Below are 24,346 nucleotides of genomic sequence, written 5' to 3'. Positions count from 1 at the left end.
CTAGAAACCAACCAAGAACAATACAATCGATTATTTTGTTGGATAATCGATTATTCCAGAGAGTTATTTCTGGGATAATCGATTATTTTGCAAATAATCGATTATTGCAGCAAGGCATCCCATTTTGCCTGTTGCTGGAATAATTGATTATATTTAATGATAATCGATTATTTTGAGTTAGTTTTCAAAACTTCGTTTTAAGTCTCAAAATAACTTTTTAGTTCTTTTAACTCATCATCATACACTCTCTAATCAATTTAGATATAGATTTAGCTTATGCACACAGCACACACAACAAATAAACTCATTCAACACAATTTATACACTAATTCCTATTACATAGCGCTTTCTTTGACTTTGTTTTTGTCTTCTAAGTTGTTGTTGTTTGTTGTTGTCTTTGACACATATTTTGTGATCATCAAAACTCCTTTAAGCTTCAGAGATAATCTTGACCTCATCAAGTTCAGGCTCCCCTAAGCTCAACAATCTCCCCCTTTTTGATGATGACAAACCAATCTAGGCTTCAACCATTTGTGCTTCTAATTTCAACATACAAAACCTGCAAAAACATACACACACAAGCACAATACCTGCAAAACAACAACCATATACACCACAACAACCTTTCTCCCCCTTTGGCATTATCAAAAACAAACCAAGCTATGTTTTACACAATATAAGCCATATGCACTTTCCTTAAGTACTCAGAATCATACCAAAACAAGTATAACATAACATAGGCATTAGATTCAATCTTTGTGAACAACACCATCTCAGCCAGAATTATTTGATCAATAAAAAATTACAAGATACAAATTACAACTCAGAATTTTTTTCAACCCAAAAACATCAACAATATACCAGCAATCATTCATACTCAAAACAGAGCATTATAATCAGAAATCAACCATGACTTGGCTCACTAAACACATCACAATACCAAAGTCAAAAACAGAGCATTAATACACATGCTCAAAACCAGAGCATTATACATTAGCCAACCAAATCAGCACTTGATACCCAATTCAAACCATCATATCAGCAAAATAAACTTCAAATTTCAACAGAAATTTAAATTGGTCAATACCAGAAAGCTTTAAAATTGTTCCAAAATTTAAAACATTACAACCAAATCGAAATGATAGTTCAAAATAGAATTTAAAAGTTCTAATTAAACTAGTCATCAAAACAGAACAGAAATCATTCTTCATCTTCAGGTATGCCTAGGTGAGTCTTGAGCAGCTTCACCTCATGATCAAGATCACCAAACCTATCAAGAATACCAGAAAATAAAGACTCATGTCTTCTAGACATTTCTATTACTACATTAAGTTTATTTATCATGATTTTCTCAAAAGGTGAGAATGGTTTTGACTCCGGTTCTGGCTCCCTGCCAGGTTCAGCTTCCACCTGTGGTGGCTGATCCTCATCATGTGACAGAACACCGTCTTCATCGGTTGTCGGCTTAGGATTTGGGGGTATATCTCCTTTAAACACCCATTTATCTTCCTGTTTAAGCATCTCCATATGGTGCAAGGAAGATTTTTCAATCTTGTTCGAAGCGTGTAAAATTATTTTTCTTTCCCCTGTCAAGTCCACACTTGCATTCTCAAAATTTTTTGACAACAACAGAGCATACGGAATTGGTCCATCTTCCTTCCGTCTTGCTTTACACATACAATCATTAACGACTGACACCCAATCAGTCTTGATTTTCTTTTTGATCACATGCATAAGTAGAATGTCATCTCTTGACATTTGAGCATGGTTATGTAAACGAGGTTTCAACATCCAAGAAATGATAAAAGAAATTAAACGGGAATTCTTTTTCATACCACCCGCCAGAAATTTCTCATAGTTGGTATTCACCAGATTCCTCTGACAGTCCCGGAAGGTTGTCAATTCTTCAAAGTCCCCAAAATTGAAGGGTTAGGATTTCTCTCGTCCCGTGCCACTCAGCCCCGCAGCAGCCTTCAATGTTGGCCCGTCTAGCTTAATCATTTTCCCTTTCACCACAGATTGCATGATACCTTCATTACTTGTAGCAAAGCAGAGGAATAACCTGATCAGCTCAGGGTAATATGGTCCCTCCATTTCCAAAAACTTCCCGAGTTCTTGGTGCTCTAGCAGGGTTGGGAAACTAAAACCTTCATTTTTAAACCACTCTAGCTTAAGGGTCTTAGGAGGAATGATTCTCCGCCCCGCATACCATTCAAAATAATACTCTTGAGTCTTCTCATCCGGGAACCATTTTGAAATCAGTTTCCCTGAGGGTAGAGGGCGCTTGCTCCCCCTCACTTCAAGCTTCTTAGGTCTCTTTGATGAAGATGCCATGAGTGGGTCTTGATGAAGAAGAAGAGAATGAGAGAGTTGAGAGGGTTAGGGTTTGTGGGTTTGTGAGAAAATGAGAGAAAGAGAGGTTTGAGAGGTTTTGCCCTAACACCATTTGAGTGGGAGAGGTTTTAAGTGTAATGGGAGGTTTTAAGGGATTGGCGCGTATATAATCGTTCAAATACTTCAGAAATATCAAAAGTCGCCCAGATAATCGATTATTTATGCAAATAATCGATTATTTGCATTAGCTAAATCCCTTTGAAAACATAATCTGATATGTATAATCGATTATTTTCAAGATAATCGATTATTTTAAAGATAATCGATTATTATAGAGAGTAGTTTCTCCTAACTTTGCCCAGATAATCGATTATTTTCAAGATAATCGATTATTCCAGTGGGCTTTCAGATTCTTCTTCCCAGATAATCGATTATTTCCCTAGATAATCGATTATAACAGTGACTCTTTAGTTTCTTCTTACCAAATAATCGATTATTCCCCAAATAATCGACTATTCCAGTGGCTCTTTGAATTCTTCATCTCCCAGATAATCGATTATTACCCAAATAATTGATTATTATTATGGGTTTACTTAGAATAATCGATTATATTTTAAGATAATCGATTATTCCAGAGAAGTTTTGCTTCTTAGAAATTTAACCTTTCAAATTACACCAAGTATAATTGTTCCTTGAATACTCTGTTTTATGCTTTAATACTTTATACTCATTCCACATAGTCATCCAATCACTCTCAATTCAAGCATGATTCATTGATTATCCCTAACTCAATTCTCAATTGGTTGAATCTTTCCCTTGGTAGAGGTTTTGTAAATATATCAGCTAATTGTTTGCTAGTCTCTACAAACTCTAAAACACAATCATTCCTTTGAACATGATCTCTCAAAAAGTGATGTCTTATCTCAATATGTTTTGTCCTAGAGTGCAAAATTGGATTTTTTGTCAGATTTATTGCACTTGTGTTGTCACATCTCAAGGGTATTTTATTTAGCTCAACTCCATAATCTCTTAATTGTTGCTTCATCCAAAGAATTTGGGCACAACAACTTCCAGCAGCAATATACTCAGCCTCAGCTGTACTTAAAGAAACACAAGCTTGCTTTTTGCTATGCCATGAGACAAGTGCACTACCTAGTAGGTGACAAGTTCCACTTGTGCTTTTTCTATCTAGTCTACACCCAGCATAGTCTGAATCTGAGTAACCTATCAGACTTAGTGAGACTCCCTTTGGATACCACAAACCTACATTGGTTGTACCTTTCAAATATTTAAGAATTCTCTTCACACTCTTCATGTGAGATTCTTTAGGATTAGCCTGAAACCTTGCACAAAGACACACAACAAACATTATATCAGGCCTACTAGTTGTCAAGTACAAGAGTGATCCAATGATACCTCTATACTTTGAACTATCAACAGTTATTCCTTTCTCATCTAAATCAAGATTGCAATTGTTTGATATTGGTGTTGCAGCCTCCTTACACCCTTCCATACCAAACTTTTTCAGAAGTTCATTGCAATACTTGCTTTGACTTATGAAAATTCCTTCATTCATTTGTTTGATTTGCAACCCCAAAAAGAATGTAAGCTCCCCCATCATTGACATTTCAAATTCTCCTTGCATGGTTTTAGCAAATTCTTTGCATAGAGAGGTATTTGTAGATCCAAATAAAATATCATCCACATAGATTTGTACATACATTGTATCATTTTTAAACTTCTTGACAAACAATGTATTATCCACCTTCCCTCTTACATAGTCATTTTCAATAAAAAATTTGCTCAACCTGTCATACCATGATCTTGGAGCTTGCTTCAAGCCATAGAGTGCCTTTTTAAGCTTGTACACATGATTAGGATTTTTAAAATCCACAAAGCCTGGTGGTTGTTCAACATACACTTCCTCTTGTATCAACCCATTGAGAAAAGCACTTTTCACATCCATTTGATAAAGCTTGAAATTTATTATTGAGGAATAAGCAAGAAGTAATCTAATGGCCTCTATCCTTGCTATAGGGGCAAAAGTCTCATCATAGTCAATTCCCTCTTTTTGATTATACCCCTTAGCCACTAGTCTTGCCTTATTTCTTATAATTATTCCAGATTCAGCAAGCTTATTTCTAAAAACCCACTTGGTTCCTATAATTGGATAGTCTTTTGGTAATGGCACTAAATCCCATACTTCATTTCTTTCAAACTGATTTAGTTCCTCTCGCATGGCCATTAACCAATGTTCATCTTTTAGGCTTCATCAATACTTTTAGGTTCCACTTGTGACACAATAGCCATATAGTATTACAAATATTCTTGATGGCACTCCTAGTTGAGACTCCCTTACCAATATTTCCAATTATGTTATCTATTGATAAGTCCCTAGAAGTTTTCCATTCCTTAGGAAATTGTTCACTTGTTTCCTTTGTGTTTTCATGTGATTCACTCTCTTTAGGCTTATTATTAGTTTCACTCTCCAATAGAGGTTGATCAAGCAAATCAGTTAAGTCTTCAATTTCAGTTTGCCTTGTCTCTTGTTTATTGGTCTCATCAAATACCACATGGACAAATTCTTCAACAACTAGAGTTCTCTTATTATAGATTCTATAAGCTTTGCTGTTTGTTGAATATCCTAGAAAGATTGCCTCATCAGCCTTTGCATCAAATTTTCCAAGTTGCTCTTTCCCATTGTTCAGCACAAAGCACTTACACCCAAACACTCTAAAATATAAAATGTTAGGCTTCCTTCCATTGTAAATTTCATAGGGTGTTTTCTTTAATATAGGCCGGATTAGAACTTTGTTTAACACATGACAAGCTGTGTTAATAACATCAGCCCAAAAGTATTTTGGTAATTTTGTTTCATTCAACATTGTCCTAGCAAGTTCTTCTAAGGACCTATTTTTCCTCTCAACAACCCCATTTTGTTGAGGTGTCCTAGGTGATGAGAAATTATGGTTTATACCATGTTCCTCACATAATTTTTGAAACATTATGTTTTGAAACTCACCTCCATGATCACTTCTTATAGAGGTAATGTTTGAACACTTTTCATTTTGAACAAGCTTGGCAAATTTTCTAAAGGCATTAAAAGCATCATTTTTGTTTGCAAGAAACATAACCCATGTGTATCTTGAATAGTCATCAACAATCACTAAACCATAGTAGTTTCCACCTAAGCTCATGGTTCTTGAAGGACCAAAAAAATTCATGTGAATTAATTGCAAAGGTCTAGTTGTGGTAATTTGATTTTTGCTTTTAAAGCTAGCCTTCACTTGCTTGCCCTTTTGACAAGCATCACATAGTTTGTCCTTACTAAACTTGAGTTTAGGTAAACCAACCACTAATTCTTTCCCACTCAATTTATTCAAATGATCTATATGAATATGTGCAGCTCTCCTATGCCAAAGCCATATGTTTTCTTCTTGAGTTATTAGACACTTAGTGTTGGAAATTGCTATTGAGTGTTCTAAGTCAAGCATGTATATATTGTCAATTCTTTTTCCAATGAATCTGATTTCTTTTGTGTTTTTATCACATATCAAACAACATGTATTATCAAATTCAATTTTAAAACCTTTGTCACTTAGTTTACTTATACTCAGCAAATTATGTTTCAATCCATCAACAAGCAATACATTCTCAATCAATGTTTGAGAGGAGGAATTACCAACATTGCCATGACCAAGTATTCTCCCTTTGTTGTTGTCACCATAGGTAACATACCCTTCATTCTTCAATTTCAGACTTGAGAATTTTGAAGGATCCCCAGTCATATGCCTTGAGCAGCCACTATCAAGATACCATAGTAAGTTCTTGGCCCTCAAGCATTCCTACAACAAAGATTCAGAGAAAAAATTTAGGTACCCATGTGAAGGGTCCTTATAGGTTAGTTCTTAGCCTTTGACTTTTTTCAATCCAAACCATTTCTCCATTTGGAACTCCATACTTCCTAGAGTAGCAGTTCTTTATTATGTGACCTCTTTTACAACAATAGAAACAAGTTGTTTGTCTTGAGAAATTGCTTTTAAATTTTCTGAAATCTTGGATTTTCTTAAAAGTCTCTTTCTTTGACTTAAATGGCATGTTCATGCTTTGATTAAATCCAAGTCCACTCCTATCAAAAGTGTTTCTTTGTTTTCCCAAAAGAATTTTTAAATTTGCATTTCCATTTGTGAACTTTGCAAGAGTGGATTTTAAATCAACATTTTCTTTTTCAAAGGTCTTGCAATTTTCACAAACATCTTTTGAGGAGTTGGAGTTTTCCCAATGAGCTTCACTAAAGTTTAACATAGTTTGAATATTTTCATGCTCATGTTTCAAATCCTCAAGCTCTTGTTCAGCTTTGATTAAAGCATTTTCATACCATTTCAACTTGTTTTTAAGCTTTGAATTCAAGGCATCCAATTTCACAGCCTCCTTATGAATTTGTATAAAAGCTTCTTGGAGTTGGTCATAGTCCGAATTAGATTCAAGGTCAGAGTCACTTACAATTGTGTCTTGGTCAGTTCCAGCCATCAAACACAGATTGTTCTCTTCATATTCGGATTCATCACTTGTTGTACTTGAGTCATTATCCTCCCAAGCAATGTAGGCTCTCTTCCCTTTGCCATTTCTCTTGCTTTTCTTCTCCTCTTGTTGCTTCTTCAAGAGGTTTGGACACTCAGCTTTCATGTGTCCTGGTTTTCCACATTCAAAGCAATTGAGGGAGGATGTGCTTGCTTCCTCTTTCTTGTTTGTCTTTCTATTGAATTTGTAGGGGGAATTTTTCTTTCTCCTTATGAATTTTCTGAACTTCTTCACCAGCAAATTGAAGTTCTCAGTTTCGGAATCATCGGAGCTTGATTCTTCACACACCTCTTTACCTTTGGCAGATTTCAAAGCCTTCAATGACACTTCTTTGCCCTTCTTGTCCTGCTGTTCATTTTCTTCAAATATGTGCAGCTTTTTCTCATGCTCTCTTAGCTTCCCAAAGAGAGTAGCAAGTGTCAAGGAGGTCAAATCCTTTGATTCTTCTATGGCTGTCACCTTTGCTTGCCACAATCTATCCAAGCATTGTAGTACTTTTAAATTCAGCTCTTCTTTCTCAAATTTCCTGCCAAGGTCAAAAAGCTGATTTATCAAGTGTGTAAATCTCTTTTGAAAATCAGAAATAGATTCACCATTATGCATTCTAAACAGCTCATATTCTCTTATGAGAGTATGCTTTCTAGATCTCTTTACATCACTTGTTCCTTCATGAGTGACTTGCAAAGTATCCCACATTTCTTTAGCAGATATGCATTGTGATATTCTAAAAAATTCATCAATTGACAATGCAGATGTAATGATATTTTTCGCTCTTTTGTCATGTTGGGCTCTTTTCTTTTCCTCATCACTCCGCTCACTCCAATGTTTTTCTTTAAGCTCATCACCATCTTTTTTCATAGGGATATAGGGTCCATTTTCTATTGCATCCTATACAGCAATATCAATAGCTTCAATGAAAATTCTCATCCTAATTTTCCAGTAGACATAGTTTTCACCATTGAAAACAGGAGGTCTATGAATAGACACACCCTCACCATAGGGTAGGTTGTTATTGGCCATTTTTGAAATCTTGAATAACTCTCAAGAACCTTGCTCTAGATACCAATTGTTAGAAAAGAATGGCACAATCCAAGAGGGGGTGAATTGGATTCTATGACCCTTTAAAAAATTTCAGAGTATTTAGGATCTTTATTTCACTTAAACTTTTCTAAGACTGAAGTTTCTTCAAAGACTTGTTTATAGAAGAATGAATGTTATATGATTTCTTGATTACAAAGTAATGAGGTTCAAATGAAATGTCTTAATTCAGTTTATACCACCAATATTCACACACACATGTTAATCAAGAATCATCTTCTTTAATGTACAATCAAGATATTACTCAAAGTAAAAGATAAGGGTAAGAAAGATTGCGCAAGTCTTTTATCCTGGTTCAGCCACTCCACATGTGACCTACATCCAGTCCTCAATCAACACCTGATCAAGATTTGTTCCACTATCTCAATGAAGAAGGTTTACAAGCATACCACACATGCATATACTTCAACACTAAAGATAACCACTTTCTTGACCCCAAGAAAGCACCCCTTGTAGAAACCCACTACAAGAATCCTTACCACTTGAGAAACCCTTCTCAAGATTTTACAAATATTCACAAAGAATAAAGGAACGAATTCACCTGGAATTCAGAAGCAAATCTTAATCTTCCCCTTTCAAGAATGTGATGATGATGATGATTCTTTCTCAAAGTTTTTCACAAACGTTTTTCTTCTTGGATTCACAAAGAAAACTCTCCAAGATTGTCACAAAGACTCAACAAAAACGCTTTTCTAAATTTGATTCTCAGTTCTAACTATTGTCTGAAGTTTCAAAAAGTTCAAACTATTTATAAAAGTCTCAGACCTAGATAATCGATTATTTTAAAGAATAATCGATTATTTTGTTCTTCAGGTTTTCTGGAAACCAACCAAGAACAATATAATCGATTATTTTGTTGGATAATCGATTATTACAGAGAGTTATTTCTGGGATAATCGATTATTTTGCAAATAATCGATTATTGCAGCAAGGCATCTCATTTTGCCTGTTGCTGGAATAATCGATTATATTTAATGATAATTGATTATTTTGAGTTAGTTTTCAAAACTTCGTTTTAAGTCTCAAAATAACTTTTTAGTTCTTTTAACTCATCATCATACACTCTCTAATCAGTTTAGATATAGATTTAGCTTATGCACACAACACACACAACAAATAAACTCATTCAACACAATTTATACACTAATTCCTATTACATAGCACTTTCTTTGACTTTGTTTTTGTCTTCTAAGTTGTTGTTGTTTGTTGTTGTCTTTGACACGTATTTTGTGATCATCAAAACTCCTTTAAGCTCCAGAGATAATCTTGACCTCATCAAGTTCAGGCTCCCCTAAGCTCAACAAATACTACTAGATTCTAGTAAGTCTTTTGTGATATATAGTGATGCTTCTAAGATAGGTTTGGATGGAGTGTTGATGTAAGAAGGAAAGGTAGTAGCTTATGTTTCTAGGCAATTGAAAATTCATGAGAGGAATTACCTTATCTATGACCCTAAGTTAGCAGTTATGATATTTACACTAAAATTTGAAGACATTACCTATATGATTCTAAACTTGAGGTTGAGGTATTTAGTGATCGTCAGAGCCTTAAATATCTTTTGATCAAAGGAGATAGTTGGAATTTCTTAAGGACTAGGATTTTAATCTTAGTTGTTATCTAGGTAAAGCCAATGTGATGACCGATGCTTTGAGTAGGAAACCTTTACATTTGCCTTTCCTTATGATTAGAGAGACGGATCTTTTAGTTCAAATTAGGGACTTAAGCGTGACTTATGAGGTTACCCTTAATAGTGTGAGACTAAGTATGACTCGAGTAACTAGTGGGTTGTCAAAGGAAAATTGGAGGAGCATAATTAGTTGGTTCATTTTAGTGACAAGATATGAGGTTATAGGACAAGGTAATGGAGAAAAGTTTGCCTTGGGTATAGATGAAGTGGTAAGACTTTGAGACTGAGTATGTGTACCTAGTGAACTTATGCTTAGGTGTTTGATCTTTGGAAAGGATCATAGAAGTAAAACTAATGATATGGCAAACGCTTTGAGTAGGATGCTCATTCACCTATCATCTTTGATGATTTAAGGGTTGGATTTGATTGAAGAGTTAGAAACTTAAGTGCGATGTGTGAGCTCACCCTTAGGAGCATTGAATTGAGTATGTTGAAAGTGACTAGTGAATTAATGGATGATACTAGAGAAGCCTAGTTGTTAGATCCTTTATTAGTGAACCAAGTGGAGAGGATTGGTAAGGGTATAGATAACCCTTTACGAGTGGAAGTTAATGGTGTTTTGGGGTTCAATGATAGGATCTATGTGCCTAGTAATCTTGAATTTAGGAAGATGATCTTAGAGGGAGGACATAAGAGTACTCTTAGCATTCATTTAAGAGCTACTAAGATGTATCAGAGTGGCGCAGCGAAAGCGTGGTGGCCTAAGATGAAGAGAGGAGTAAAGGAATTTGTGTATTCATGTGTAGTATGCCAGAAGTCTAAGGTGGAACACTAGAAGTCTTTGAGATTTTTATAGCCTTTAGACGTCCTAGTTTGGAAGTGAGATTTTATATCTATGGACTTAGTTGTAATTTTGCTTGATATGCTTAAGAAATTTGATCTTATTTGGTTAGTGGATAGACTCACCAAGGTGGCTCACCTTACCCTTGTTGATATTAGATATTCTTTCAGGAGATTAATAGGGATGTACTTCAGTGAGGTAGTAAGGTTACACGAGATTTTTTACTAGTATAGTTTTTGATGGAAAATATTTAGGAAAGTGTTGCATGAGAATTAGAAAGCAAGATGCGAGGAGTCTACCTATTTCTATTATAGGTAAATTTTGGGGACGAAATTTTAAAAAGGAGGAGAGAATTGTAACATCCCGAATTTTCTACTAGTATAATAGTTAATTATTATTTATTTTTATAGTTATGGAAGTTATTTTCTTATAGATATTTTAATGGGTTTTATAGAATGTTTTAAAGATTTTTAATATTTATGAGTATTTTAATAATAAATATTTATGAAAATTATTTTTGATAATATTTTGATTTTTTTAGTAGCCTAGAACGGGCCGTTCCCAAACTAGAATGGGTCGTTCCAAACTACTAAAATGACCTTTAAATCATAGACTGAAACGGGCCATTCTAACACATGATTTTATAAGTAATACACGATTCTAGAATGGGCCATTCGACTTTGGGAACGGGCTGTTCCAAACATAGTTGTTGTAGGTAATATGTAATTTCAGAATGCACCGTTCTAGTTTTGGAACAGACCATTCTAGATGTGAAATTTACGTATGATGCATGAGTCCAGAACGGGTCATTCTGGATTTGAAACGGGCCATTCTAACCTCTTTTCTTCTACACTCTCTGAAGACCAAGGGGAACCCAGAGGAAGAGACCAACAAGATCCGATTTTTGTTTCAGCTCCTGCTTATCAAGGTAAGGGGAGAGTGAGAAACCTTGCTCTGGGTGTAGGAATGTATGTTAGGTAGTGGGATTGGCTCCCAATCCTTTGTTTGTTGTTTTTTGTATGCTCATGTATGTGGGATTTTTCCTAATTATATATGTTTCTTCTATTGCTTTTCCTATATTTAAATATAAATGTATAATTTTAAGATCTCTATGGGTTCCTATGGGAAACCCTAAGAGAATGCATTTGTAATTGTAACAGGAAAAATATGAATGTTTTCTGTTTTGCTTTTTAATTGTTCTGTTGTATTCCTTGTTGTATGAGATGTATGAATATGTGTTTCATTTCGCAAATAAACAAGTTTTGATATGAATTAGAGTGCTCTGTGGGTTCCTGTGGGAACCCTACGAGAAACAGGCAAATTTTAAATATTTTCTGTTTTACCTTCTGAGTTTTCTATTGTGTTTCTTAATGTTTGCGGAGTGTAAATATGTGTTTAATTTTACAAATAGATGAATTTTAATACAAATTAAAGTGCTCTGTGAAAATTATGAATATGATGTGATATGACAATGAGATGTGATAATGTGATATGACAATGAGATGTGTTAATGTGATATGACAATGAGATTTGTTAATGTGATATGAGAATGCATAGAGTCTTGGTTGACATGCATCATTTGCATAAATGTTTTTAAGGGTACGATATGGAATACACCGCCAGGGAAGGCCCCTTAGTGTAAAAGCTTTGAGGATTATTCCTTAGGGATAGCTCGGTTTGGAAGTCCCAATCTCGCCCATTGTGTGCATGGGATGTATCTTGCGCGGCTTAGCTATCCCGACGAGACCTTGGTAGTATGTCCTTCTAGTGAGAGTGCATAGAGGGTGTGACTCGGCATGTACTCCTAGACTACACTTCGTGTATTGCTAGTGGCAATATGCCATGTGATGTTTTACTGGCGCCACATGCATGATAATATGTAGTCCATGTCCATACTTATGCATTTTTAATGTTATATGATAAAGTGATGGTTTATGTCTTTGATGAGTGAGATCTGATGTGATTATTAATTTATCTACGTTTTACCTGTTTTGTTTGTGTTTGGCTATCTGGTGTATATTTCTACACTATGAGCCAGAGTGAGATGTTTCTCACTCCCTTTTCTCGTGTTATTTTTCTTTGATTGTTATACAGGTGATTATCAGTGTGAGGTTGAGGATGTTGGTGATGAAGCTTAGGCTTCTAGGTTGGGTTTTGCTCTGATAGGACATGTGACATCGGGACATAGATAGGATTAGTTTAAGATGTTCTTATTAAATTATTTTGGAAAAGTCAGTTTTATTTCTTTGTAATTTTACTGACATGTTATTTGGATTAAGTTTATGAATGTGATCTCTTTACTCTTACGTGGTTGGAAATTTGGTTTTTAATGATGAAAAGTTTTATTTTATTTTTATATAATTACTATATATGTATGTTGGGGTAGAGGGTGTCACATGTGTTGTTTTTGCTATGTCGTCACGCACTACTTAGGGTGCGTTGGGTGTTATCGAGGCCAAGACCAAATTTTTCTCTCGAGGTCTCTCACACCGAGCATGGGATGACACTACAAGAAAAATGCTATTTTTTGACGGATTTTTTTTTCAAAGGATTTTAATCCATCAGAAAAAGTGGCATCGGAAAAAGAAAATCCATCAGAAATACCATATTCTGACGGAAAATTTTCGTCTGAAAATCCCGTCGAAAATTAATAAATTTATTAATGTGACAGCCTCATATTTGGCCTCTCAAGGGTTCTATTTCACGATATTTCACTTTTTAGCGTGTTTTATCCTTACTTGCGCAATTTCTAGGAGACTTTCCAGAAGGTCACCCATCCTTATATTACTCTAGGTCAAGCACGCTTAACTGTGATGTTCTGATGAGATAAGTTACCGAAATGTATATGCATGTTGACAATATAACATATACAAATTAATTCATTTAAGTCATCTTCAACCATACAATCTCATATTTGTATTATAATAATAATATATAATAATTTTATATTACGAATAATAATAATAATAATAATATATTTAATTATTCTTTATTTATATGTACTGACTTTTATAATTAACAATCTACTTATTTCTATTTAAAATTATAATTTAAATTATTTAATTTTATAATTTATAATGATAATATAATTTATAAAATTATAAATATTTATTTATTACATACTTATAAATTAAATTTTAACATTTTAAATAAATTATTAATTAATTTAATATATTTATTTATCTTAAATCAAACATATAAAATTCAAAAAATGTATTTATCCTTGTTTTATTTTCTAATTATCAATCATTAATAAAATACTAACTTAAAATCTTATGTAATTATATCATAATATTTTCATATCAAATTTAAAACCAGATATTAGTTATACAAAAATATTAAGATCATATAGTAAATTGTCATTAACTAAGATTTTAGTTAAATAATTTAAAATAATTAATGTTTCAATTATATTGTTAATTAGCAAATAATTTATTCCAAAGTTAATTAATTTTTATATATTAATTATTAATAAAATTTAATAACTTTTAATTTAACAATTTGATCGATGAAATTCAACAAATACCTGAGTTATTGAGTAGAATAACTTTACTAAGAGTTATTTTGTAAGTTATTTAATTTCTTCTCTCTCTCTATCTCAGTCTCTCTCTCTCTATATATATATATAGAGAGAGAGAGAGGAGGGTTATAATAACACTGGTGTAACTTTTAATAAGTATTACACATTGCTCAATAACTTTATATTAAAATGTAAATTTTGTAAATTCAACCGTTAGATTACTATAAAAAATATAATAATTATATTACGAGTAAAAAAATTAATAATAATAATATATTTAATTAATCTTTATTTATATATACTTACTTTTATAATTAACAATCTACTTATTTCTATTTAAAATTATAGTTTAAATTATTTATTTTTAGATCAAATATGTAAATTGTCAGAAAATTTAAAAATCATTTGATATCCCGTTTCATTAATTTGAGTCAATGTATAAAATGATTTTATGATTATTCATCAATTTGAATTAATGAAATGAAGTATCAAATAATTTTCAAATTTTCTAAAAATTTTCAGATTTGATCTATGCATTAAGAATTTTAAATTGAACAGTTGGATCGTTGAAATTTAATGTTGAACATGAGTTATTGAACGGAGTAAGTCTAAGTAAACTTAATCTTAGAGTAAAAAGGATCTCTCTTCATATATTAAATTAGGTTATCACGTACCATTATATATACTAGGAGAAAGAGAAAACACACACTTCGTGTCTTTAAATATTTTTAAAAGTAAAATAATTAAAAATTATTTATTTATTTCTTAAGAATTAAGGGTATAATTATCCATAATTTTGGAGAAAAAAATCAGTTACAAGATGACGTATATTTCCCTTTATCTATTACTATAAATAATCAAACAACTATTTCACTATTTATATTCCATTCATTTTCTTTCTTTCTCTCTCTCTCTTTATATATATATATAGAGAGAGAGAGAGAGAGAAAGGTTATTATACTAACACCGGTGTAACTTTTACCAAGTATTACATACTGCTCAATAACTTTATATTAAATGTAAATTTTGTAAATCCAACCATTAGATTACTATAAAAATATAATAATATATAATAATAATATATTTAATTAATCTTTACTTATATATACTTACTTTTATAATTAATAATCTACTTATTTCTATTTAAAATTATAATTTAAATTATTTAATTTTATAATTTATAATGATAATATAATTTATAAAATTATAAATATTTATTTATTACTTACTTATAAATTAAATTTTAACATTTTAAATATAAATTATTAATTAATTTAATATATTTATTTATCTTAAATCAAACATATAAAATTCAAAAAAATGTATTTATCCTTATTTTATTTTCTAATATAAAATTTTGTATATATGATTTAAGAGTAAAGAATTTTCAATTTAACGGTTGAATTTACAAAATTCTCACTTAATATAAAGTTATTGACTGGTGTAATACTTAGCAAAAACTATACCAGTGTTATTATAACCCTCCTGATATATATATATATATATATATATATATATATATATATAATTTTATTGATTTTTTTAATATATGATTGTCAAATTTTGTAAATAAATTCTTATATTTTTGAAAAATATAAATTTGTTAGAAATATTTCATCAGTAATATAACTTTTCCTACAATTTTTTTTTCATAAAAAATAAATTTTTCGACGGAAAAATCCGTCAGAAATTTTTGACAGAGACAAATTCGTCGGAAAATTTATATTTTCTGACAGAAAAATCTGACGAAAACTTCCAAAAATCCATCAGAAATCTGACGGATTTTTTTGTCAAAAAATTTATATTTTCTGACAGATCCAAATCCGTCAGAAATTATCCATCGAAAATTTGTGTTTTTCTTGTAGTGTGACCTTCGTTGGGTATGGAAGTTTCAAGGCTTCTTTGTGACACTTTTATCGTGGATGAGTTGAATCATGCTATGTGTAAACACTCTAGATTGCTCTTGGTGATGTTCTTGCTAAGCATGAACTATAAGAATAGGGATAGAGAGTAGTACAGTTTGACCTATAAGAAGAGGGATAGAGAGTAGTACAGTGTGACCTATTACGGTAAACCAATGGTAGGAAATTTCTAAGGTTAACACCCTACTTTGGAAGGTCATTAAGTCCACCTATTAGTGCATGGTTTTGTGGGTGGATCTAAAAACTCCTCAAGATTTATTGGTCCCCATGTTGCCCTTATCATATAAATAATTAGGACCTAGCGCATGAATCAATCACAAGTAGGGAACATACCCTCTCAATATGATTAAACCATGCTACTAGTAACAACCTGAGCAGTGACTCAACAACGGTCAAGTGAGCATCAAGCCCCTCAATAACAGTCATCAAGCCACCTTCTCTTCTTAGGTTCGCACAGGCTCGGGTATAGAGCCCAAAGTGTGTGAGGTACAAGTGTTAGTGGGTATGTGGGGTAATAAACAGTCATGCAAATAAAATAAATAAAACTCTAATTTAAACTTAAATCTAAACAAAACATGCATAGCACAAAAAAATAATAATAATAATAAAACAATAAATAAATAAATAAACAAAACAAAAATAAAAGGAAACAAATTAATATTTATAAAATCATAATTTTGCGCAATTAATTTAATAAGGCCTCACTCTCAAATGTCTCCAGTGGAGTCGCCATCTGTCGTAACCGGGATCACGACGGGATGACGCTAACATTTCTTTTTCAATGGAGCCGCCACCAATATTTTATTTCAAGGGAAAAATATTGGAAAACCCTTTAAAAGATAATTTTTAAAATTAAAGTTGGGTTCGGGAGTCGATTACGTGTAGGGAAGGTATTAGCACCCTACAACGCCTGTAAAAACAGTACCTTTAATTAATTGCGCAAAATTATATAAATTTATAATTTATTTTATTCCTCAAAAATGTGTATACATATATGTCTCTCTTTTTTTTTTTAAATATGAGAGATGTTTCTTTTGCATATTTTTTATTAAAAAAAAATCATAAGGATTTAGGTTAGAAAATGACTAATCAATAAACCCTCCCAATAACATGAAAGATAGAATTGTTATTCAATCAATGTTATTTATTTTTATTTGTTGATAATAAAATAGGCTTAAAGGTTAGGACAACAAATAATTATTCTATTAACTTTTATGATTTACATGATATTAAAAGGGTAAAAATGCTACTCAATTAATATCATTAACCATAAAAATAATGTATACGTAAAGCAAAATTATGTTTATATTTTTATATTTTTATCTAAAGAAATAGATTTTGCATAAGGATTCAAGTTAGCAAATGGCTAATCAATAAACCCTAAACCCTAAACCCTAAACCCTAAACCCTAAACCCTAAACCCTAAACCCTAAACCCTAAACCCTAATAATGTTAAAGATAAAAATTTTATTCAATTAACATTATTATTGGTCGTATATTAAATATTTTTATAAATAATAATCTTAAATGCAACAAATCATATTCACTATGTACAAACAATAAACAAAAATAAATAAATAGACAAAAAAATAAAAATAAAAATAAATAAAAGAAATAAATAAAAGAAAGAAGAAAAAAAAAGTTAAGAAAAGAACGATACCAAATGAGTTGAATCTTCGAATATAATGATTAAGAAGGTGCTTTTTGGCTACCTTTCACACTATAGAGGTGTCTCATAGATCTCAAGAAATACAAAAGAGAGGGGGGGGAGAGAGAAAAAATTTCGAGCTCTAAAGAGTATTGGACGAAATTTTTCCCGGTCCTGAAAACTGTGCCCCAGACGTCTATTTATAGACGTCAGACCTGACCAGAACGGCTCGTTCCAAAATCGGAACGGCCCGTTCTGAAAATAAATGTTATGTGTTAAATGTGAATCTGGAACGGCCCGTTCTAACTTCAAAACGACCCGTTCTAAAATCGCAACGGCCCGTTCTGAAACTTGGAATGGTTCGTTCTGGATAAGGCAATTTAGGCCTTTTAAGTGACTTGGAACGGCCCGTTCTCATTTTGGAACGGCCCGTTTTCAATGAGGATTGTTGTGTTTTTTTGGAACTAAGAACGGCCCGTTCCGAATTTGGAACGGCCCGTTCTTGGCTAAATATATTTTTTTTTTCAAACTTGCTTGTTGTCACCTCCATACTTTAAGAGCTCCTCCTCTTCATAGTAGATGTCCATTTCATTATTTTTGTGAGTTTGGATAAAATTGATTATTCACAACCTTCTTCTCTCATCTCCTTTTATGGCAGTGCCCACTTTAACTTCCTTCTTATCATTTTCACCTCCTAGATTGATCATTTCAACTTCTTCCTCATGAGGTTGAATTATTTTGTCTTCTTGCTCCACCAATCTTCTCAACTCGAATGGGGCCTCTAGGTCATCATCATCTTCCTCGGCTTCGTAAATAGGATGATCAAAATTGTGACATGAAATATTAGCGCTATTATTTTTAATGTGATTATTTTTGGATCTGCAATTTAGGTTCGACAAAGGATAAAATTGATAAATAGATATTGAAGCGGGAAAGAAAGGAAAATGTAGGACAAAGATAATGATTGGAAGATTCTCAAAATGTATTTCATTCATCTGATATACCAAAAAATAACATGCAAGCCCATTTAACAAAAAGTGATACTAAAATCCTGGGCATGATCATAAAGTTTGTATTACAATTACTTTGAAAAGGAGTTAAAAATCACAGGAAGTTCAATGATCGTCCAATTATGAAGTTCTTCATTAGGGTCACATCGATGCACCAAGTTGACTTGTTCATCAACATTTTGATCTTCTTTAGCCATAGCCACTTGATTTGTGTGTACCCGTCCTCCACTTCGAAAACTCTGATAGAGATCACAAATGGGAATTCTTTTAATCCTTGGCTCCCGATTCTCCATTCAAGCCAGCCTTTTCTCTCTATTTTCCTCGGCCATTCTTCTTTTATCAGCCCTAGTAAGTTTATATCCTAAACCACAACGGTTATTATTCTCTGGAAGCTCTATCAATCTTGTAATTCCTTCTAGGTTTTTTCCCAGCCCCTGCCCTGATTGATATCCTCCATTCATCATGAATCTTGCTACCATCATTGTTGCTTTTGATGGTTGTGAATTCTTTGGCAATGACTCCACATAGGCAGTACTGATTACTTCCAGAGACTGAAAAGAGGTTTCTAGAGCTTCTTCGGCTGCTTCAATATAGCGAGCAGGTGTAGGACTACTCACCAACATGTCTTCTTCGCCTGAGACAATCACCAATTTGTCATCCACTATAAACTTTAGCTTTTGATGCAAGGAAGAGGGGACCACCCCAGCTGAATGGATCCATGGCCTACCCAACAAGTAACTGTATGCTGGTTTGATATCATGACCTGGAAAGTGATATTAAAAGTGAAAGAATCGATTTGAATCGGGATTTCAATCTCTCCCATTACCTCCCTATGTGATCCATCAAAGGCCCTCACAATCATAGAACTTGATTTCATATACGTCCCATCACAAGGTAATCGGTCTAATGTTGACTTAGGCATTACATTCAATGAAGAACCATTATCAATCAACACTCTGGCCATAATATGGCCCTGACATTTCACAGAGATGTGTAAAGCTTTGTTATGCCCCCTTCCTTCAACTGGGATTTCCTCATCCGTGAAAGTGAGACGATTATTGGCTGTAATGTTACCAATGATGCCTCCAAATTTATCTAATGTAAGCTACATGTGCTTCATTCAAAATCTTCATCAGTAAGTTTCTATGACTTTCAGAATTCATTAACAAAGACAGTAAGGACACCCTGGCAGGTGTACGATCCAATTGATCAATGAGTTTATACTCACTTTATCGAATGAATTTAAGGAATTCGAAAGCTTCCTCATCTGGCACTTCCTTCTTCTCTTCCTCATTTTGCACAATAGCATTTTTTTCATTGTTCTTTGTGATATGCTCAATTCCTTCACTGACGGTTGCTTTCCCCTTTGCCCCAAGATCCTTAGTTATATCTCCTTCCTTTAATTCTTCAGGAGTGTAGATCCTACCACTACGGGTCATTCCACCTACTCCTGCAATATTTGTAACATCAGTTTCCCCATCACTGACTTCTTTTTGTTGTTCATTCATGTTCCCATTTATCTTCACCTCTGTGTTGTACTTCCATGGAATTGCCTTGGTAGCCTTGTAAGGAAAAGGAGTTGGGACTTTCACAATAAGAGGCTTATGGATATTTTGTTTTGGCAAAGGAACATTTCTAGTAAAGTGAATTACCAATGGCCTTGGGATAACCACATTTGGTCTTTCTTCTGATTGAGCCATTAACACATCCTCCCCAATTGGAAATTGACTCACTTGAACCAAGTTTGAGTCAATCAGGTCTTGTAGAATCTACTTAAATTCATCGCACTTCTCAATAGAATGCATAGTAGTTGGGTGAAGACCACACATCTTAGCTTCCAATAGGTTTCCCTCAATCATCCCAAATCTACACAATTTTGAAAAAATGAACCTCATAGAGATTTTGATTTCCCCTACGTTTTTCACTTGTTGATCACACACTTCTTCAATAATGTTTACTGACGAGGAACCATGACCGGGAAGCGGATTAGTCCCTACATTTGGACTATCTTCTTTAAAGCTTAACAACCCTATATCTATTAACTCTTGCACCTTATGCTTTAATCCCCAACATCTTTCAGTTGAATGCCCAACACCCCCTGCATGATAATCACACTTGGCATTTGCATCATAACCCTTTGGATATGGTGGTTGAATAGGCTTTAAGGGGAATGACACTATCAAACCATTGCGAGTCAAATGTGGCAAGAGTTTAGTGTAGGTCATAGGGATTGGGACCAATGTCCTTTGTTGGTTGTTTCCTTTCTTTTGAGTGTTATCCACATTAGGAGATAGAGTTTTTGATTGATTTTGTTGAGGTATTGGGACTTGCGAAGGTGGTGCATGTAATCGATAGGCCATCCCAAATTGATAATTTTGTGGATATAGAGATAAAGAAATTGCTGCCACTTGTGGGTTATACATGTATTGGGGTCGATGATTAGGTGCAAAAGGGACACGATTGGACCTAATAGAGGTTGACATTACTTCATTTGTTTCACCTCCTCTCTTCTTATCTGTATTTGTTGATGGCTTCTTTGCGCACATTGATCCTGTTGATGAGTGAGTAATCTTACCAGTTCGCACTCCCATCTCAACCCTTTCTCCAATAACGACTAGGTATGAGAAGTTCGATGATACGTTTCCAATCATCCTATCATAAAAGGGTGATTGGAGTGTATTAATGAACATTATGACCATCTTTTTTTCAGACAAAGGGGGTTGTACTTGAGCAGCCACTCCTCTCCAATGCTGGGCATACTCTTTAAAAGTTTCATTCTCCTTTTTTAACATATTTTGCAGTTGTGTGCGATCTGGGGCCATGTCCATGTTGTACTTGTATTGCTTTAAGAACGCTTCTGCCAAATTTTTCCACGTATGAATTTGTCCTCGCTCCAAGTTCATGTACCAACCCAAGGCAGCCCCTATAAGGCTTTCTTGAAAGAAATGGATCAACAATTTATCATTGTGAGCACATGAAGCCATCTTTCGACAATACACGGTGAGATGGTTCTTTGGGCATGTGTCCCCTCTATATTTATCGAATTCAAGAATCTTGAATTTAGGAGGGATCACAACATCGGGAACTAGACACAAATCAATAGCATTGACTAGACACAAATCAATAGCATTGAGTTGTCTTTAAATGAGTTATCCTCGAATTTCCCATAATGGTTCTTTGGAATTTGTGGTCCACTTGTTTCAAGGTTTGGATCTTGGGGTTTTGTTTGGTTCAATGGGTTTAAGACAGAGGTAATGGGATTACTCTCATTATTGTTAGCCACTAGTGGTGTATATCCTTGAGGCAAGCCATATGGAGGGAATAGAGTTTAAGTATTATGAATTTGGTTTTGAGATTCATGGCGGAAGCATGATGATTGTTTTCTGAAGTGTTTGTAGCCACTGGTGGTGTATAGCCTTGGGGTAACCCATATGGAGGGAACTGAACCTGAGTATTTTGGTTGGTCAAACATGAGGGGGGTAAGCAGGTGTAACATGAGGTTGCTCAAACGAATTCCCATTTGTATCTCTTCTTGACTCCATTGATTGTAGCATGTCCAAAATCTTACTCATTTGTTCTTTCAACTGATTAACATCTCCTCTCAACTCGTCATGTTGTTGTTCCAAATCTTCCACTACTCCCTCCATGATCTTGGTCTTGGCGCGTGTCCAGTAAGGGTGTCGTAGGGATATTTTCTTTGCCTCAATACTTGTTTTTCCTTTCACTTTCACGCACTGTGCAAGATTATGTGATGAGTATGTGATGAATATTAAAATGAAATTATTATGCTTTTGTATATGGGAAATTGTTAGAGCACCATAAGTCACCTGGCTTGTGTGTGAACATCCCCTAAAACTATTCACTAAAACATCACGTCATAGGTACTAAGTCTCACAAAACATTGAATCGAGAATTTGCATGAGCGCCTTTAGTGTTGTTTTTTTATTTAGAATGTCACGTTCTAGATTTAATACGAGATTCAGATGTAATTTGTGCACGAAGGTCTATTTTCAAACCTCCTTTATACTATAAGCATGAAGTTACATAAAATGAATGAGTGAAACAATAGTAAAGAGAAAAACATCAACAACCTTCTTCATTAAATAGATAAAGTGAAGTACAAAAAGTTTAGAAGGGTAGAGCACTACAAAATACATATATGATATTTCTCATACAACTTAAAGAAAAATACAAATCATTTATCACTAGTAGTCATCTTCTTCATCTGAGATATCATATCTCTACAATATTCAAAGAACTCATGAATCTCTATGGGAGTGGACAGCGGGTTTATCATTCCTTCAGCTCTTTGCAATAAGTAAGAGGCATCACTGAGCATTCCTTTGATTTGCTGAACTCGATTCACGAGGTTACGTGCCCAAAGTCTTTGATTTGCTTCATGTATTTCAACAGCATTCCTCAATTGCCCCACTTCCTCTACTAGTTCTATAATATGTTGATTTCTTGCATTTAACATGGCTTGATGTTGCAAAAAAAGATTGGCATTTAGTTGTTTTTCATCTTGGACTCTACTTTCATACTCAGCCACAACCTTTTTCAATTGTTGTTTCAAATCCTCGATTTGCCTTTGTGCACTTCTTTCAGCTTCCTTGGACTTTTTCCATGCCTCTCTCCATCGTTCACTATTAACTCTAGCCTCATCTCGCTCTCCTCTTCGTAATTTTAGCTCTGTGTCAGCAGCCTCTAGACAACTTCGAGTGTTTAACTTGCATTCTTCTTCTATTCTTGCTCGTTTGTTGGCTAACTCAACGTACTTCTTTACTTGTGTAATTTCTTCTTGTAAGGCTTTATGTTCTTGGCGAGTCTGTATCAATTCCTTCTTCAATGCTTCTTTTTCGTTTTTAGATTTTTCCAGCTCTTTTTTTAGTTCCTCGATTTCCTCCAAACTCATGGGATCTTGAATTGTTATTTCTTCAATAACTGGAACCGAGCTACGAAATGGAAACTTGACCTTTTTTACTCTCTCACAAAGCCATTGGTGATAACTTCCCTCTATAGTGCAACTTCTTTTCCCTAACTCTCTTCTTTTCTTAATTACTCGATCCCAAGCACGTCTAACCTTGTTAAGCATATCCAAATCTTTACTCATTTCATAGACAATGAACGGAGTGATTGACTCTTCTATAGGTGGCCTCCTTATTGGATAACCAAATTGCCTTATTACAAGAGTTGGATTGTAGTTTATACACCCTTTGGTTCCCATAAGTGGTACGTTAGGGAAGTCTCCACATTGGCAAATCACTTCACCTATGTCTTGCTCACAAGAGTAACACACAACGGTCTTTTCGCTAAGACTTGCTATGTTGTGGGCCCATTCTCTTTTACTTATAGTCTTTATCTATCTTCCTTTTTTGAACATGTGAGTCATGAACCACAAGTATAATGTAGGCAAACAACACAAAATCATCCCCCCTTTTCTTTCATGGCGTAAATTAAGTGTGTGGTATGTATCAGCAAGAATGGTCGGTACAGGGCTTCTCCTCTTATGCTTGTAGGCCAAGAAAACATCAATTGCAGCAAAGTCAACAAAATCTTCAATATTTGGGAATAAAATAATCTTATAAATGATGAGTGCAAGCACATCCATGAAACCATCCCACTTTTCATTTTCTGCCAAACATGATGCATATCCTTCTAAGTAGGCTCTTGAGAAACCTTAAATGCCTCCTTTCGTCTCTTTCTTACTTGCCAAATCCCTTACTCCAATCCCCAAGGTTGCAGCAGTTGCAGCTAGTGAAGGATAA

The 24,346-nt window shown here is 33.8% G+C and overlaps 1 protein-coding gene across 1 annotated transcript; it reads right to left on the bottom strand.

Moving 5' to 3' along the window:
- Window positions 1–18,874: 18,874 nt before the first annotated feature.
- LOC145956232 (uncharacterized) lies at window positions 18,875–22,228 on the bottom strand. Its single transcript, XM_083071796.1, has 5 exons — window positions 22,150–22,228; window positions 20,498–21,690; window positions 19,856–20,350; window positions 19,449–19,686; window positions 18,875–19,344 (listed from the first exon to the last, which is right to left on the bottom strand). Exons 1-5 carry the CDS (start codon window positions 22,226–22,228, stop codon window positions 18,875–18,877), a joined length of 2,475 nt encoding a protein of 824 aa, XP_082927922.1.
- Window positions 22,229–24,346: the final 2,118 nt, after the last annotated feature.

This window comes from Cajanus cajan, chromosome 3 (genome assembly GCF_000230855.2).
Source record: "Cajanus cajan strain Asha chromosome 3, NIPB_CcT2T_4, whole genome shotgun sequence".
NCBI lineage: Eukaryota > Viridiplantae > Streptophyta > Magnoliopsida > Fabales > Fabaceae > Cajanus > Cajanus cajan.
This window is presented reverse-complemented; position numbering and strand designations above follow the sequence as displayed.